The sequence below is a fragment of the Rhinopithecus roxellana genome, chromosome 21 (assembly GCF_007565055.1).
Source record: "Rhinopithecus roxellana isolate Shanxi Qingling chromosome 21, ASM756505v1, whole genome shotgun sequence".
In the NCBI taxonomy this organism is placed as follows: Eukaryota; Metazoa; Chordata; class Mammalia; order Primates; family Cercopithecidae; genus Rhinopithecus; species Rhinopithecus roxellana.
In genome coordinates this window covers 7,675,871-7,694,512 of record NC_044569.1, presented here as the reverse complement: position 1 = coordinate 7,694,512, position 18,642 = coordinate 7,675,871, and the positions used below count along the sequence as shown (strand labels likewise).

At 43.8% G+C, this 18,642-nt stretch overlaps 1 protein-coding gene across 1 annotated transcript in view; it reads right to left on the bottom strand.

Annotated features, from left to right (window-relative positions):
- GNAL (G protein subunit alpha L) overlaps window positions 1–18,642 on the bottom strand; it is a 203,820-nt gene that overhangs the window by 40,264 nt on the left and 144,914 nt on the right. The window contains exon 5 of the mRNA XM_010373435.2: window positions 16,369–16,466. Within this exon, the coding sequence (XP_010371737.1) occupies window positions 16,369–16,466 (98 nt within the window). The remainder of the gene's footprint in view (window positions 1–16,368; window positions 16,467–18,642) is intronic.

Sequence of the window (18,642 nt, the reverse complement as noted above, 5' to 3'; positions counted from 1 at the left end):
TACTTTCTTCCTTTTCTGAATGCTTTCTTTGATATGAAATTATCCAAGAGCAGCTTCCTTATACCTCAAGTTCCATTTGAAAAGCTTTAATTACATTCCTTGATATTGTGAACACATTATTATTGTTCCCTGGGACAAAGGAAGTGCTTACACAACGCATGGTTACAGCTTTCACTTTTCTCTGAGCTAGAACACCTCTGCCCTAAAGGAGGCTGTGCTGTAGCACCGTCCAGCCCCTCATTCCTTTTTCTGGCTGAATCATACTCCATTGTCGGGATACACCACATTTTGTGTATCCATTTGTCAGCTGATGACACTTGGCTTGTTTCCACTTTTTGCCCAATTGTGAATACTGCTGCTATGAAGAGATACTATGCTTACATCTATCTGAGCTTTAAAGAAAAATAATTTTTTTTTTTTTTTTTTTTTTTTGAGGCAAGGTCTTGCTCTGCCACCCAGGCTGGAGTGCAGCGACTTGATCATGGCTTATTGCAGCCTCAAACTCCTCCTCCCACTTCACCATCCCAAGGAGCTGGGACCACAGGTGCACACCACCATGGCCCAGCTAATTTTTCTTTTTTTTTTTTACTTTTAGTAGAGACGAGGTCTCGCCAAGATGCTCAGGCTGCTCTCAAACTCTTGGGCTCAAGTGATCCTCCTGCCTTGGCCTCCCGAAGTGTTGGGATTACAGGCGTGAGCCACCATACCCAGTCAAAAATTAATTTTGTATACATAAGAATACTGGGCTATGAATAGTAGAAAGAGCAGAAAAAGAACAGTGATAACACAAAAATCGATTCATGTAACAAGTTTATGAAACACCTATTATATGTTTATAAATGTAACAAGTTGGAGCCGGGCGCGGTGGCTCAAGCCTGTAATCCCAGCACTTTGGGAGGCCGAGACGGGTGGATGACGAGGTCAGGAGATCGAGACCATCCTGGCTAACACGGTGAAACCCCGTCTCTACTAAAAAAATACAAAAAACTAGCCAGGTAAGGTGGTGGGCGCCTGTAGTCCCAGCTACTCGGGAGGCTGAGGCAGGAGAATGGCGTAAACCCGGGAGGCAGAGCTTGCAGTGAGCTGAGATCCGGCCACTGCACTCCAGCCTGGGAGACAGAGTGAGACTCTGTCTCAAAAAAAAAAAAAAAAAAAAGTAACGAGTTTATGAAACACCTATTATATGTTTATAATAGGTATTGTTCTAGGCACAGTGGTAAATAATAATTTCACGTCAGTGGTGCACAGAAGTGCACTAGCCCATCATAATAAACAGTTTACAAAATTTGGTTAGATTTAGTTGTTCATTCATGTGGTTCAGCTATTGAAAGGAACGAAGTAGTGATATGTGCTATAACATCTCATATTGATGTTACTGTGTCAGGCACTGCATGGAGAAGAACAACTCCAAATCCCATGGAAACAACTTAGAGATTTCCTGCCAGTTTCCACAAAGATGGGTTTTTAAAAGAGATTTTTAAGACATATTTTCAGTATGGGAACTGTATTTTGAATCAGTATTTTTTGCTTTTCGATTTCATTTCTTCTGCTTCTCTTAAACTGATTTTAAAAAAGACAAAGTAAGTACATGCACAATCTGAAATGCTATGGATCTGATACTGCATCCTGTCAGCAGCATCCCCACACTGTCACGATGCGTGGCACATGGATGAAACATAATGCATCTTACCCCCTCGGTATTAAATAAGAAGGCCCTGAAATTAGGCAGACTCGAATGATCAGCAGTCCCCAAATTAATTTTACTGAAGTGTCCAAGTAAAGCTCTCACAAGCCAGTTGCAACAGGGAGTCTTGATTAAAGTGCACAATTCAATGACTTTTTTGTTGCATATTTAAAGTTGTGCAACCATCTCCACAATCCCTTTTAGAACATTTTCATCACTCCAAGAGGAAACACTGTATCCATTAAAGCGATTCCTCATCCCCCAAGTCCACCTGGCTCCATGCAACATTAATCTACTCTGTCTCTATAGATATACCTATTCTGGACATTTCATATAAATGAAATGATACCATATGTGGTCTTTTGTGTCTGGCAGCTTTGACTTAGCATAATGTTTTCAAGGATCATCCATGTTGTAGCATGCATCAGGACTTCACTCCTTTTTGTAACTGAGTAACATTCTATTGTGTGAATGGGCCACAGTTTGTTTATGCATTCATCAGTTGATGGGCATTTAGGTTGTTTACACTTTTTTTTTTTTTCTTTTTTGAGACAGGGTCTCATTTTGTCACCCAGGCTGGAGTGCAGTGATGCAATCTTGGCTCACTGAAGCCTCGACATCCTGGGCTCAAGCAATCCTCCCACCTCGGCCCCCCAAGTAGCTGGGACTGCCAGTGTGCATCACCATGCCTGGATAGTTTTTCGTAGAGAAGGGATTTCACCATGTTGCCAAGGCTGGTCTCAAACTCCTGAGCTCAAGTGATCCACCCACCTTGGCCTCCAAACTGCTGGGATTACAAGTGTGAGCCATCATGCCCAGTCTGTTTAAACATTTTGATTATTATGAATAATGCTGCTATGAGTATTTGTCTAGAAGTTTTTGCGTGGATGTATATTTTCAATTCTCTTGGACATACATTTAGGAGTGGAATTGGTGGGCCATGGGGGAAATGTGTTTAACGTTTTTTAGAGCTACCAGTTGGTTTTCCAAACTGGCTGGACTATTTTACATTCCCACCAGCAGTATATGAGGATCGCAATTTCTCCACATACTCAGCAACACTTGTTTTATCTGACTTTTTGGGCACAGCCATCCTACGGTTATGAAGTGGAATGTCACTGTGATTTTGCTTTGCATTTTCCTAATGGCTAAAGATGTTGAGTGTCTTTTTGTGGCTGATTAGCCATTCATCTATCTTACTTGGGAGATGTCTATTTAGATCCTTTGCTGATTTAAAAATTGGCTTACTTATGTTATTACTGAGTTGTAAGAGTTCTTTATGATTCTAGATACAAGTCCTTTATCAGATGCATGATTTATAAATGCTCTTCCCTTTCTGTAAGCTGTCTTTTCACTTTCTTGAACCATAAGGACCTCTATATGTACATAAAAAGCCATCTTGGACTGTGTGTGGTGGCTCATGCCTGTAATCCCAGCACTTTGGGAGGCCGAGGTGGACTAGGAGTTTGAGACCAGCCTGCCTAACATGGTGAAGCCCCAGCACTACTAAAAATACAAAAATTAGCTGGGTGTACTGGCATGTGCCTGTAATCCCAGTGACTCGGGAGGCTGAGGCAGAATAGCTTGAACCCGGGAGGCGGAGGATGCAGTGAGCCGAGATAGCACCACTGCACTCCAGCCTGGGTGACAGAGCGAGACTGTCTCAAAAAAAAGTCATTCTGGCTTTCATTTGACAACTAGGTTCAAGATATGAAGTGGATGGAGATGGGAAATTGATGAGAGTTCCTTCAGAATCTGAGAAAAAGGATGTCTCTGTGGCAATCTCCTTCTTCAAATGCATAGGTCCATGCCTCATTCATCTTTGTCATTCAGTGACTGGCAGTGTCTAGCATGCATCTATCTGATGTTCACAGAATGCTTGGTGAACTTTTAATCTAAAGTAGTCTCTCATAATCTTTAGGTTTAAAATTTGAGATCCTGGATCAATCGAGTAATAGTTAGTATTGTGTAGTCTTGTGTAATCTTATGTGCCTTTACTTCCTCATCTGCAAAATGAAGATAATGAACTCATTGGGTTAGTATGAGGATTACTATGTTAGCTCATCTAATGTGCATAAAATGTGCCTCCACATGGCAAGTTTCAATAAATATGAGCTGTCTTACAGCCACACTTGGGTACTAAGCAATACAGAGCACACACCTCTTTATTATTATTTTTTTTTTTAGAGTTTCACTCTTGTTGCCCAGGCTGGAGTGCAATGGTGTGATCTCGGCTCACCATAACCTCCGCCTCCCAGGTTCAAGTGATTCTCCTGTCTCAGCCTCCTGAGTAGCTGGGATTACAGGCATGCATCACCATGCCTGGCTAATTTTGTATTTTTAATAGAGTCAGAGTTTCTCTATGTTGGTCAGGCTGGTTGCGACCTCCCAACCTCAGGTGATCCGCCCGCCTTGGCCTCCCAAAGTGCTGGGATTACAGGCATAAGCCACTGCACCCAGCCTATTATTACTTTCTGCGACAGGGCCTCACCCTGTCACTTAAGCTGGAGTGCAGCGGCATGATCAGTGCTCATTGCAGCCTCGACTCCCGGGCTAAAGTAATCCTCCCATCTCAGGCTCTGGAGTAGCTGGGACTACAGGTGTGTGGCACTACGCCCAGCTAAATTTTAAAAAATTATTTGTAGAGACGAGGTCTCAACATGTTGCCCAGGCTGGTCTCAAACTCTTGGGCTCAAGCAGTGCTCCTGCCTTGGCCTCCCGACGTGCTGGGATTACAGATGTGAGCCACCTGCCTGGTGGGACACACCTCTTCAATTATTCTGAAACTGTACCTCTGTTAATAGTAGCACAGTGCTCAGTGGTCTCCCGAGTCCTCTGCATTCCTTGGAAGTGTTTCAAAGAATTCAGCAAACAAAAGTATTGTGATAAAACCTCACACACACACAAGTGTCTTACATTTCACACTGTCATTTGTAGGGTAATGTTGATTTCTTAACCTGTGCTACTATGTAACATTATTCTGTAAGCTTCTGATCACAGCTTTACGTATGTATTTTTCTTTCTTTTTTTTGAGATGGAGTCTCGCTCTGTCGCAGGGGCTGGAGTGCAGTGGCCGGATCTCGGCTCACTGCAAGCTCCGCCTCCCGGGTTCACGCCATTCTCCTGCCTCAGCCTCCCAAGTAGCTGGGACTACAGGCACCCGCCACCTCGCCCGTCTAGTTTTTGGTACCGTTTAGTAGAGACGGGGTTTCACCGTGTTAGCCAAGATGGTCTCGATCTCCTGACCTCGTGATCCGCCCGTCTCGGCCTCCCAAAGTGCTGGGATTACAGGCTTGAGCCACTGTGCCCAGCTGTATTTTTCTTTATTCCCTCTACATTTTATTATTAAAAATTTCAAACATAAAATATATTAGAAATAATTTTGTAGTGAATACTTGAATACCTACTATTTAGATTCTGACATTCTCGTTTTACTCTACTTTTAGGCATTTCTGTTTTTTTTTTTTTTTCTTTTTAGAGACAGGTTCTTGCTACATTGCCCAGGCTGGCCTCGAACTCCTAGGCTCAAGCGATCCTCCTGCCTCAGCCTCCTGAGTAGCTGAAATTACAGGCACACGCCACTGTGCCCAGCTTCATCTTACTGTACTTTAAAAAAAATCATAGATCTATCCATTTATCCATTCCTCAACCCATCTTATTTTTGATGTATTTCAAAAATAGGGAAGACAGTAGCCCACTCCCTCCGAAATACTGCAGCCAGGTTGTTATCTAAGAATCAGTATTTGTTCACGGTTTTTTCTTTCAATGTAAAATGTATGTCCAATGAAACACAAATCTTTTTTTTTTTTTTTTTTTTTTTTGAGGGAGAGTTTCACTCTTGTTGCCCAGGCTGGAGTGCAATGGCACGATCTCGGCTCACCGCAACCTCTGCCTCCCAGGTTCAAGCAATTCTCCTGCCTCAGCCTCCCTAGTAGCTGGGATTATAGGCATGTGCCACCAGGCCCAGCTAATTTTTGTATTTTTAGTAGAAACGGGGTTTCTCCATGTTGGTCAGGCTGGTCTCGAACTCCCAACCTCAGGTGATCCACCTGCCTTGTCCTCCCAAAGTGCTGGGATTACAGGCGTGAGCCACTGCACCCGGCGAAACACAAATCTTAAATGTGTATCTGCTGAGTTTTGAAAAGATGCATCTATCTGTGTAGCTCAAATTCCTATAAAAATATTATGCACATATTTTCAACTTCTTTCAAAGGTGTTGCTTGGAAGGAGGTTCTGGTCATTTTTGTAGACAATGCAGCACCTGTTGAGTAGTCTCATGGGAGAAGCGAGTCCCTAAGAAGCACAGAGGATGCACACCCTGCTTCACCCAAGGCCACTTGAGCTGGGGCTCACCTGCAGGGCCCAAGCTCTCCTCACACAGCAACTGTCACGTTCTCACAGGGGACAACGTGACCCATAACCCGACGCTATCAATATAACATTTATCAGATGTCACATTTGTGTTAAAGAATGTGAAGAGCTGTTAGAGCCTGTTAAGAATTCAACTTGGAAGAAAATTTCTTTCTTTGTTTTTTGAGACAGGGTCTTACTATGTTGTCCTGGCTGGAGTGCAGTGGCACGGTCTTGGCTCACTGTAGCCTCAAACTCCAAGGCTCAAGGAATCCTCCTGTCTCAGCCACCCAAGTAGCTGGGACTACAGGGTAGCACCACCCCACTGCTAATTTTTGGGGGCATTTTTTTTTTGTAGACAGTAGAGACCCAGGCTGGTCTCAAACTTCTGGGCTCAAGTGATCCTCCCACCTTGGCCTCCCAAAGTGCTGGAATTACAGGCGTGAGCCACTGTGCCCAGCCAGAAGAAAATTTCTTATGATTCTCCTTTTCACATTTCTACATCATTTAACTTTAAATGTTTCTTGTGATTACAAGGCAACCTTAACAAAAGACCCCATTTTTGCTATCATTTGCAACAACTCATTTGCATATGTCAGGATGTTCCCACACGCCCCTCCCCAGCAGGAGTAAGCTGGATGTTGAGTCTAGCGAAAAACTCAACCGTCATCTAAGACCACTGAATTCCAGTTTTGTTCTTACCAGCATAGCTGTAGAGATCTTCTGGTTTGTTTATAATAAGTAAACGTTACAAATATGAATATGTAAACTAAATTTGATTTTATTAAATTTTCACTTTGGTTTCATGTATTTATTTTAATAAGATACTACTTTGCTTTGGCATTGGCTATAAATTGCATTTGGTTCTGCTGGTAGGAATTTTGAGAACTGGCATCAGTTTTTTTTTTTTTTTTTGAGATGGAGTCTCGCTTTGTCACCCAGGCTGGACTGCAGTGGCCGGATCTCAGCTCACTGCAAGCTCCGCCTCCCGGGTTCCCGCCATTCTCCTGCCTCAGCCTCCCGAGTAGCTGGGACTACAGGCGCCCGCCACCTCGCCCGGCTAGTTTTTTGTATTTTTTAGTAGAGACGGCGTTTCACCGTGTTAGGCAGGATGGTCTCGATCTCCTGACCTCGTGATCCGCCCGTCTCGGCCTCCCAAAGTGCTGGGATTACAGGCGTGAGCCACCGCGCCTGGCCGTGAGAACTGGCACCAGTTTTTATTTTATTTTATTTTATTTTATTTTATTTTATTTTATTTTATTTTATTTTATTTTTTTTTTTTTTTTTTTTTTTTTTTTTTTTTTTTTTTTTTTTAGTAGAGACGGGGTTTCAGCGTATTAGCCAGGATGGTCTCGATCTCCTGACCTAAACCGCACCGTGCGGAGCCTCACATTTGGAGGCAGCAGAGGGGCCACAGAGCAGCAGCCAGAAGCGAATACAAGGGCTCCGGCTCCTCACTGCCTGCTAAGCCAGGGGACTCGCCTTTTCCCTCTTTGCTACTGGCATTCCATACAGTTCCGTGTGACAAGGCATTCCATTTCTAAGAAATACTGAAAAATCCACCTCTAAGGCATCCAAAATGTGATTTTTATTTTATAGCTTGAAGGTCCTGATTTTCACGCCATGAATCTAGGATTATGTACGGTGAATGGCGAATGTCATCAGAGATTCCTGTGATGTATGTACATGCTGGGCAGAGGCCAGGCCCTGAGCCCCATCCTGTTCCAGGCATCCTTTCTGTATAGGAAGTCTGAGGGTTACGTTAGATAAGGAATGGGAAGCCACTGCAGTTCTCTACTCAAGAAAGTAGATTTTCTGAGATTTTTTAAAAACAGTCTTTACACACAAAAACAGTTGTGGTAATCCCACTAAAATTTTTCTTCTGGATGCCTCAGGGCAAGGGTTCCCAAAGGAGAGCGGAAGAAGCAGGTAACAGGGCCTGATGGCCACACACAGAGACATCTGGTCTACCTACCTAGTCCTTGCTGCTACATTTATTTTCATAGTTAAAGTAAATGTTATTGTAGTGCCTATAAGCAAGAATATTTCCAATTTTGTAGCTCTAGGAAACAAATCTGAGAGGCCGGGCGCAGTGGCTCATGCCTGCAACACCAGCACTTTGGGAGTCCACAGTGGGCAGATCACTTGGGTCAGGAGTTCGAGACCAGCCTGGCCAATATGGTAAAACCTCATCCCTACTAAAAATACGAAAATTAGCCAGGAGTGGTGGCAGGCCCCTGTAATCCCAGCTACTAGGGAGGCTGAGGCAGGAGAATCTCCTGAACCTGGGAGGCTAAGGTTGCGGTGAGTGGAGATCATGCCACTGCAATCCAGCCTGGGTGACCGAATGACTCGAAAAAAAAAAATCTGAAAATAAATTTGGCCAGAGAGAGAGATCAAAATGAGAGGTAAGAAGAACGTGTATAAACATTCAGGCGGCTGCTATATATTTAATAGGTTCAACAGTATATACAGTAATATGCATATTTTAAAATTATAGTTCCTTTCATCTTATTTAAAAATTTATTTATTTATTCATTTATTTTGAGACGGAGTTTCACTCTTGTCACCCAGACTGGAGTGCAGTGGCGTGGTCTCGGCTCACTGAAACCTCCACCTCCCAGGTTCAAGCGATTCTCCTGCCTCAGCCTCCCGAGTAGCTGGGATTAAAGGCGCATGTACCACCATGCCTGGCTAATTTTTGTAATTTTAGTAGAGATGGGGTTTCACCATGTTGGCCAAGCTGGTCTCAGACTTCTGACCTCAGGTGATTTGCCCACCTAGGCCTCCCAAAATACGGGGATTACGGGTGTGAGCCACTGCTCCAGGCCAATTCCTTTCATTTTTTGCAAAAACTTAACTTTGAAGTTGAAACTTCATTTGTGCTAATAATTTCCAGATTGTCCTGAAAGCTGAGTATTTCAGGACTTGACAGTCATAGGATCAAATCAGTGCCAAAGAGGGCCAATGGGGTCAAGAAAACTCCTGAAAGGTGACAGAAAACAGATCTGGGACTGCAGCAGAACAATCACTTGACTTTTTTCGCTGCTCTTTTCTTTTTTTCTGGGAAGGTGTCTCTCCTTAGAAAATTCAAAAACCAATGATTGAAATGGATGTAGCCCTAAAGGAGCTTATCCTGTGTCGCACTGAGCCTAAGAACCTACTCTGTGAGCTGTGGAGTTTGAAGTTCCATTAAGCAAAGTCCGATTTTATAAAGCTATGCTAAAGATCCAATTCTCTCTGATTTTCTTTCTCCCAAAATAACCGTTTCCATGGTTACATAATCACTTAGTATTAGGACTTACAGGAAATGCATTTTGAGGGATAATTCAGTGGAGGTTGTTTTTAAATTTTCACAGTAGGAACTGGGAAATTCAGTATAAAATATAATCTCTGGTAATTTGCACAGCTTGCTCAATGCTTCAAGGACACTCATTTTCACAGAAAACACAATATTTAAAGCTCAGTGATAATAATTATTCTCATATCACATCAGTCCTGCAGCTGGTCAGTGCCACCTGGCTGGCTCTGCCTCACCACAGCACCTGCTCAGGGACACACAAATGGCAACCGACTGGGTCAAGTGAGCCCCAGCAACTGGCCAGTGGGCCTGTTTGAGGGGACAAGGCTAGGTAGGAATTGGCCTGGCCTTAGCAAAACCCATCTCCCCTGCTCCCTCTGGAATTCGCCTGCACGTTACCCAGTGGACAAGGTACAGTGGAGTAAACAGGGATGACAAAGTTGAAACGCCTGAAGGCAAGAACAGAATACTTTCCCCCACAGGGCCTCTGGCTCAATACCAGCTTCCAGATCTTCAGGAAAGAAAAACCCCTTTTCTTGAAGTCACTTAGTAAGTTTCCATTCCTTGCATGCCAAGCAGCACAACACAGATCTTCACAGCCTTGGACTTTTTTATGCCATGGGTGCTTTCCTGTTTTGGAGGTCCTTATCCGCACACACATTTGCAGGCTTGGAGAGAGTGTGTGGGGTCATGTGTTTTCGGTGGGCCAAGTATGAAGAAGCAGGCCTTATAAACCCATACTCAGACCTTAACCTGTACTTCAGAAGAGGACCCCTGACTCACCAAGGAGGCCTGAAGGATGAGGCAGCATCTCTGTCTTCACATGAGTCCTCCACTAGACCGTGCCCATGGCCAGGCCTGACCACCGAGCTCCCATTGCTTTTCCTGCCCTGGATTCTTCAAAGCCCTCTCTCGTCATTTTTTTTTAAATCAAGATAGAATTTACATAACATATAATTTCAAATAAGACAAAACTCACCATTTTGATGTATGCAATTCTGTGGTTTCAGTATATTCACAAAACTGTGCAACCACCACCACTATCCAATTCCAGAACTTACTCATTATCCCAGAGAGAAATCCTCCATCCATTAGCAGTCACTCTAAGTCCCCCCTCTCCAGCCCCCAGAAACCACTGCTTGACTTCTGGCTCTGTAGATTTACCTATTCTGGTCATTTCACACACATGTCATCATATAATATGTGTCTTTTTTGTGTCTTATTTCTTTCACTTAGTGTGATGTTTTCAAGGTTCATCCATGCTGTAGCATGTGTCAGTGCTTTATTCCTTTTCATTGCTGAGTAATATTCCACTGTGTGGATGTAATCACATTTTGTCTACACATTATTCATTTGATGAACATTTGGGTTGTTTTCGCCTTTTAGTTATGATGACAAATATTGCTATGAACATCCATCTACCAGTTTTTGTGTGGAGGTATGTTTTTAATTCTCTTGGGTTTACACCTAGGAGTGGAATTGCTGGGTATTTCAATGTTGAACCTTTGGAGGAACTCCTGGATTCTCTTCATTGGCAGCTTGGTCTCCTGAGGCCCTAACAATTTCAGCATCACTGAGAAGCCCAGAAGACTCCCATGACTCCTGCCACGGAAGAAATGACTTTAAGACGTCTTAGAATTATTACCTTCTTCATAAGCACTAGGGTTCAAGATGCAATTCTGAGGCTGAGGCAGGAGAATCGCTTGAACCCGGGAGGCAGAGGTTGCAGTGAGCCAAGATTGTGCCATTGAACTCCAGCCTGGGCAACAAGAGCGAAACTCCGTCTCAAAAAAAAAAGAAAGAAAGAAAGAAAGAAAGAAAAGAAAGAAAGAAAGAAAGAAAGAAAAGAAAGGAAGGAAGGAAGGAAGGAAGGAAGGAAGGAAGGAAGGAAGGAAGGAAGGAAGGAAGGAAGGAAAGAAAGAAAGAAAGAAAGATGCAATTCTGTTGAGCAAGGTAACACAGTGACTTAGTGTCACACCAAGATTTAAGTCAGAGCTTTCCCAAGAGCAATTCAGGTATAAAGAAAATGGAAAACACGCAGGAGTAGTGGCCATCGCAGCATGGGGAAAGGCGAGTGAGTGTGGACCCGTCAAGGAGTCAAGGGTTGGCTTTTTCCGTCAATAACGCATCAAATACCAGCTCTTCTTTGGCCAACTCATGTATTTCAGACAGCACCGACTGAGCACTGACTTTACGTATTTATTTATTTTTTGAGACAGAGTCTTGCTCTTTTGCCCAGGCTGGAGTGCAGTGACTTCAGCTCACTGCAACCTCTGCCTCCTAGGTTCAAGTGATTCTCCTGCCTCAGCCTCCTGAGTAGCTTGAATTACAGGTGTGCACCACCATGCCCAGCTAATTTTTGTATTTTTAGTAGAGACGGGGTTTCACCATGTTTGTCAGGTTGGTCTCGAATTCCTGACCACCCACCTCGGCCTCCCAAAGTGCTGGGATTACAGGCGTGAGCTACCGCACCCATTGACTGAGCATTGACTTTATACAAGAACACCCACCCAGGAGCTGGGCATTTAAATATGAATAAGACACATTCCCTGGAGAATTCAAAACCTAGTGGGCTGAACAATATACACGAGTCTCGTGGTCCGAGGACTGCACTCTGAGTCACGTCCTGTTATTGGCCTGATTTCGAAATGTCCTTTATTTTACGAAGTGACGGTGGTGGGAGATGGAAGCAGCTTGTATTTTTTCTAACATCTTATTTGGCAAAGTAAAAAAATTTGGCAGTCCTACATTGGTCTAACAGATTTACTGAAATGTCACTTGTTTTTGAAGTCCCTCATCCCTCAATCCCAGAATCTGACCCTAGAGGAAAAACAAGATAGTTATTAGGATGCAAAGGTATTGCTCCAACATGATTCCCATATGTATTAAAATGGGTGAAACAAGCTAAATTGGAGAAGTTACAATTAGCCTAGGATAGTGAGGCCTCCAGGGGGAACTGGTTTCTGTAATTCTGTCAGGTCCAGGGTTCAGAAAGCTGGAACAGAGGCTTTGGCTAAAGGTGTTTTATTCCTGACAAGCCTGGAAGGGAGTCTTGGCCTTAGGCTCTGGGGCCTTGCTCACAAGGCAGTTTTTATCTGTGCCTTTCTGTCATTTGAAAGAATAAATCTAAAAGAAATAGCAGATTTTGGCTGTGGTCTCATCTGCTCCTGGGAAACTGTGATCGTGGGCACCTCTCTGGGTGTCAGTTTCTTTATCAGTCACATTCTAGCAAGAGATAACACTTACCTAGTGCTCACTAAGTGCCAGGCACTATTTTGAGGACTTTGGATATCTACTTATTTAATCCCACAACCGTATGAGAATAGATCCTGTTAATTTTCCCATAAAAGTAATTTGCCCAAAGTCTTACACAGTGGTCGGGGGTGGGGCCAGAATCTGAATTCCGATCTGCCTATTGTCAAGTTCACACCATTTCTTTTTCCATAATTTATTTTCCCATATTCTATTTTAAATCAAATTATTAATTATATCACTATGGTGATGCGGGAATAACTTGTTCCTTTTTTTTTTTTTTTTTACAACAGATAAATTTCTAATGTGACATTGAGCAGAACTGTGGTGTTCTCCAAGGCCAGTCTTTGTCCATAAATACTGAAATACTGAAAAAGGATGATAGAATGCATGTTCCACAACAACTTCAAATGCAGCGGTGCATGAATTTTAATATTATTAAGAACTGCTTTAGAAATTCCAGTTGCTAGCCATTTTCTGGTATATTCTTCCCACTCCTAAAGCACTGTGAGTTGAACATACAATTCTGTTGTGTCTTTTTATTTTTGAGACAGCGTCTCTCTCTGTTGCCCAGGCTGCAGTGTGTGGCACGATGATAGCTCATGGCAGTCTTGAACTCCTGGGCTCAAGAGATCCTCCCACCTCAGCCTCCTGAGCAGCTGGGACCACAGGCATTTGCCACCATGCCCAGCTTCTGTTGTGCCTTAAGTGACTACTTAACGATTGAAATATTGCAGAAAGAGTGAGTGAGAGTAAGAGGAAAAGATAAGAGGCCTTTTCAGCACCTGCAGTCCTCCCAAGGCTGCTCAGACTGCATTGGAGTTCCACTGAGAGCCTTTCCAAACTCCCACATCCAAGCCAAATGCAACCAAATAACAGGAGAGCAACCACAGAACTGTATTCACAAATGTAAACTAAAGGGCAGGGCCAATTTAAAAACATTATTTAAGGAAAATCTTGAAGGACTTGTCGTGCATGGCAGGAAGTAGGACATTTTAAATTTTTAAATTTTCATGTTTCTGAGACGAGCCTTGCTCTGTCACTCAGGCTGGAGTGCAGGTGTGCGATCTCGGCTCACTGCCACCTCCGCCTCCCGGGTTCAAGCGATTATCCTGCTTCAGCCTCCCAAGTAGCTGGGATTACAAGTGTCCAGCACCACACCCAGCTAACTTCTGTATTTTTAGTAGAGACGAGGTTTTCACCATGTTGGCCAGGCTGGTCTTCAACTCCTGACCTCAGGTGATCCGCCCTCCTCGGCCTCCCAAAGTGCTGGGATTACAGGCAGGAGCCACCGCGCCCGGCCAGGACATTTTAAATACTTTTTTCATTAATTAAAACTTTTCGTGAGTGAATCCTTTCTTTAAGAAGCGTATAATGGAGGTAGCTAACCCTTTCTATGGTCCTCTGAGGGCGTCTGCAGCAGGTGTACGCTCCATTCTTGATGCTTTACTACGCTTTGCCTTGCCAAGCACGCTCACCACATGCCAGCAGACCGAACGTGGGACATCCTGTCCTTGGACAAGGTAAGGAGGTTACATACAATCTCACTTGGAGCATCAGCCCTCCTCCTTCCGGGTCTCTCCAGCGTCTGGTCTGGACGACCTGGGCCCTCTGCTGGGCACTCCCTCTCTTCTGGATGTGCTGTGAGGCTCTTCCTCGTCTGAAGCTGAACTTTCTCAGGCCCAGGGTCCTCTCCTCTCTGGATTTCCAGGCTCTGCATACCATCAGTAGCTGATGACCGGTACACCGGGGCCATCTGCCTCTCTTCCGAGCTCCAGGCTCCGACAACAGACTGACTGCTTGATGTCTCCACATGGCTCTCCATTTGGCATCTCAAACTCAGCTTCTCCAAAGCAGAGCTGGATCTCTTCCCTAAGTCTCCTAGATGTCCCCATTGCAGTAAATGGCACAGGGGTTCACCCTGTTCCCTCCTGGATCCCTTTCCTCCACCTCCCTCATTAGGTCCACCAGCTAGTTCTGCCCCTTCAGCTTCCAGCACTCACCTGTATGGCTACCCTGGCCCAACCCAAGGCACCTCACAGGGTCTCTGCCTTCTGCATTCTATTCTCCCTGACAACCTCACGCTTGGAGCCCATGGCTGGGATGGCAGGTCGCTGTAGCTGAAAGATGACCCAAGTTCCTTGCTGTGGTCTTCAGCAGCCCTGGGGGTGTCTGACCCCCTTGACCTCCCTCACTTCTTTATGGCCACTCTTCCTTTCCCCACCCATGCTTAGTGTCTTCTCCCCTCCTCCTCCTCCTCCTCCTCTGGCCCTTGCCATGGGCCCTTGGAGCCTGGCTCTCTGGGCTTTGCTGGGTGCTTCAGGCCCATCCCATGGGGGATGGTGACTGGACGTAGAACCTAGCAAGCAGGAGCTTGGGCCAACACAACCACTCCCTCCTGGAAATAAACATTCACAATGCAGCTCCACTGACTGGCTCCAAACACTGGGAATTCCCAGATTTTATGCTATGGAATCTCTTCCTTGTATATGAATTTTTAGAGTTTAGAGATTTAAAATGTAAAATATTTCATTTCTTGCTATCCACAGAGTTACATAAAACAACTAGTTAAATACAATTTTTTTTTTTTTTTTGAGCCGGAGTCTCGCTCTGTCGCCCAGGCTAGAGTGCAGTGGCCGGATCTCAGCTCACTGCAAGCTCCGCCTCTCGGGTTTACGCCATTCTCCTGCCTCATCCTCCCGAGTAGCTGGGACTACAGGCGCCGCCACCTCGCCCGGCTCATTTTTTGTATTTTTAGTAGAGACGGGGTTTCACCGTGTTAGCCAGGATGGTCTCGATCTCCTGACCTCGTGATCCGCCTGTCTCGGCCTCCCAAAGTGCTGGGATTACAGGCTTGAGCCACCGCGCCCGGCCTAAATACAATTTTTAATTATCAAAACAGCAAACATATCTAGAACTTCTTAATAATTTCACATTGTTCTAGGGACCATTATTTTCTAATAGTAATAGAATATATCTAACACAGCAAAACGAAGTGGAAAAGTAAGTGTTTCAGGGAAAAACAATGAGCCAGCCCTGGCACCAGTATCCTTTTCCTTTTTTTTTTTTTTTGAGATAGAGTCTCGCTCTGTTGCCCAGGAGTGTAATGGTGCAATCTTGGCTCACTGCAACCTCTGCCTCCCGGGTTCAAGTGATTCTCCTGCCTCAGCCTCCCGAGTAGCTGGGATTACAGGCACCCACCACCACGCCTAGCTAATTTTTGTATTTTTAGTAGAGACGGGGTTTCACCATGTTGGCCAGGCTGGTCTCGAACTCCTGACCTCAGATGATTCACCTGCCTTGGCCTCCCAAAGTGCTGCGGTTACAGGTGTGAGCCACTGGGCCCGGCTTTCTGGTATACTTCTAATGTGTACAGAATGGTCACATTACTTTAAGAGCCTGGCCTTGATCACAAGGTTTGTATTATTTTAAAATTTAATTTGAGGCCCCTGCTCCAAAGTCAAAACATAACAATAACTATGTAAGTTCACTTTAACTTACCAATATGCATATAGCTCTACATAAAAGTCAAAAAATGAAGAGAACTGAAAACAACAATCAGGACAAAATGAACAAAACTTTCAGGTTCTCAGAAATGTTACGGATTTTCAATTTTCCATCTACTAAACATGTCTCAGTTTAAAAGTTGATTTCTGTCATAAACGGTTAATTATTCATTCCTTGCACGCAAGAAACTTCAGAAGTACTGAGAAGGCAGCATAATCATTCATGCAATCATATTCTTCAAAGAGCCCTGTAACTTGTACAGGACACAACTTACTATTGTGCACAGTCAATCAGCTGGTATTCATTGGATCTCTCAAAGCATGCCTTCACTCCTTCATCGTCCCAAAGTTTTTTCACATGGTCAAAGAATTCCTAAAGTTTAAAAGAGTTACAAATTAAAAAAAAGTGTGTAATCACCTTTTAAAAAGTTAAAAGGAAAAAGAAACCGCAAAAACTTTTTTTTGCAAGTAGCATTCAGATTTTCCTTGGGGAAGTTTACATAGTAAAATGCACCAACTCTATGTTTAGTGTGATAAAAAATGCATGCATGTTATCATTACTCAAGTCAAATTGCAAAATAGTTTTTTTTTCTTGAGACAGAGTCTTGCTCTGTCACCCAGGCTGGAGTGCAGTGGCGCAATCTTGGCTCACCGCAACCTCTGCCTCCCAGGTTCAAGCGACTCTCCTGCCTCAGCCTCCTGAGAAGTTGGGATTATAGGCACATGCCACTGTGACTGGTTAATTTTTGTATCTTTAGTAGAGATGGGGCTTCACCATGTTGGCCAGGCTGGTCTCGAACTCCTGACCTCAAGTGATTCGCCCGCCCTGGCCTCCCAAAGTGTTGGGATTACAGGCGTGAGCCACCGCGCCTGGCTCAAAATAGTTTTATCATTCTGGAAAGTCCCCCCAAATGCAAATTATGTCAAAGTTAATACCATACATTAACTATAAATACAATTAACAGCATAATTTTAAAGTATTTAGTATTCAGTAACTTAACTCGTTGAACTGCCATCTCAGTCATGAAAAAATTGCGTATTTTAAGGACAAGTTTTGTCTTAGCTTCTGTCTTTTACGTTTTCTATGTGAGTTATGATTAGGAGTGGACATGGTTGAGTAGATGGATTAAATTTGGCCCAGACGTACTAGGTACATAAAAAAGGAACTTTAAAAACCACACACTTTGGAGATGATAATTTATTTCTTTTTTCATTAAAAAAAAAAAAAAAAACTAGGAGTTAAGTGTGAATTGTGATTTTTTTGTTCATTCCAGAGCCATGAGGTCACTGTGCTCAACTTCACCTATTATTATGGCAAGCAAGATGCTCCGAAAGAACATTTTTCATCTCAAAAGTAAATGAAGGGCTTATGAATTCATATTGGTAATATTACCCTAAAGGGCGATGGAAGCAAATGACTACATTAGTAGCTAAACACAAAAGAAGTTCTGTAAGTGTTCACAAAACACTTTGTGGGGACATTCACACCCTTCCCATGGCAGTTATTTGCCTGCCTTTGATCTTCAGGGTTCTCAGGCTCCAAGGCCTGTCCCAGGGACTCCTCCTTCATGCTTATCAGCTGACACATTTCTAGGAATCAACATAGATTCTTTGGAGGAAAAACAGAAGGACTGGCACTTTTTCTTAAGGACTCACAACTCCATACAAAGGTGGATCCAAGCACTGTGAGGGGTTCAATGCTCACAATTTGGAAGGCTCTCTTTGAAAAAAGAGATGCAAAATGATGAATACAAAATTAGTATAAGTCCTTGGAAGGGGAGTAGAAGTGAGGCATCCAGAGTGTAGGCTTTATGAGCGTTTAGAAAATCCAATTCTGATTTCACAGTCTCAGGGACCATCTTGTAAGTTATGGCATAGTCTATATCTACATCTGTCCGTCACCATTATCGACAAACCCAAATGGTTCCCAGTTGACAAAAAAAGAGACATTCTCCCCGTGAAGGGGGTGGCTAAACCTCTCAGCTATCATCTTGTCTCCCTAGGTTTACGTTTCCTTCTGGAATCTTCCTCTGATGCTCCCATGAACCCAGTAAGGGAGTTTGTAGGCTTCCTTAAAAAATTTCCTTCGAAGAGCCATCCAAGTCCATACACTTACACTTCACACACACACGTGTGAAGATCAATCCTGCATTATGCCGTTATCAAGATGGCCATGGAGAGAGTGACACCACTGCCTCATGGTGATGGATCTTCCGGTTGCCAGCTCTGGGTACCTGATTTCTCTGGACACGACAGACGCATGATATACAAAAACTATAGACTCACGCTACATGAAAACAAATTTAACTGGATTTACGCAAACACAGGAACCATAGATACCAGATTTTATAAAAGTTCACATAATAATTATTCACTATAATAGGTTTCCAAATGCAATTAAAAAAAGACCAAGACTGGAGTAATTAATCTAAACTTGGTCAGAAAAAAAAAAAGAAAAACAATATTGCTCCAGGCCCTACAGGGCGGAAAGGGCTCCAAACCGCGTGGGGTGCGGTCGTGTGGTCACCCTACTACCCAACCAGCCATGG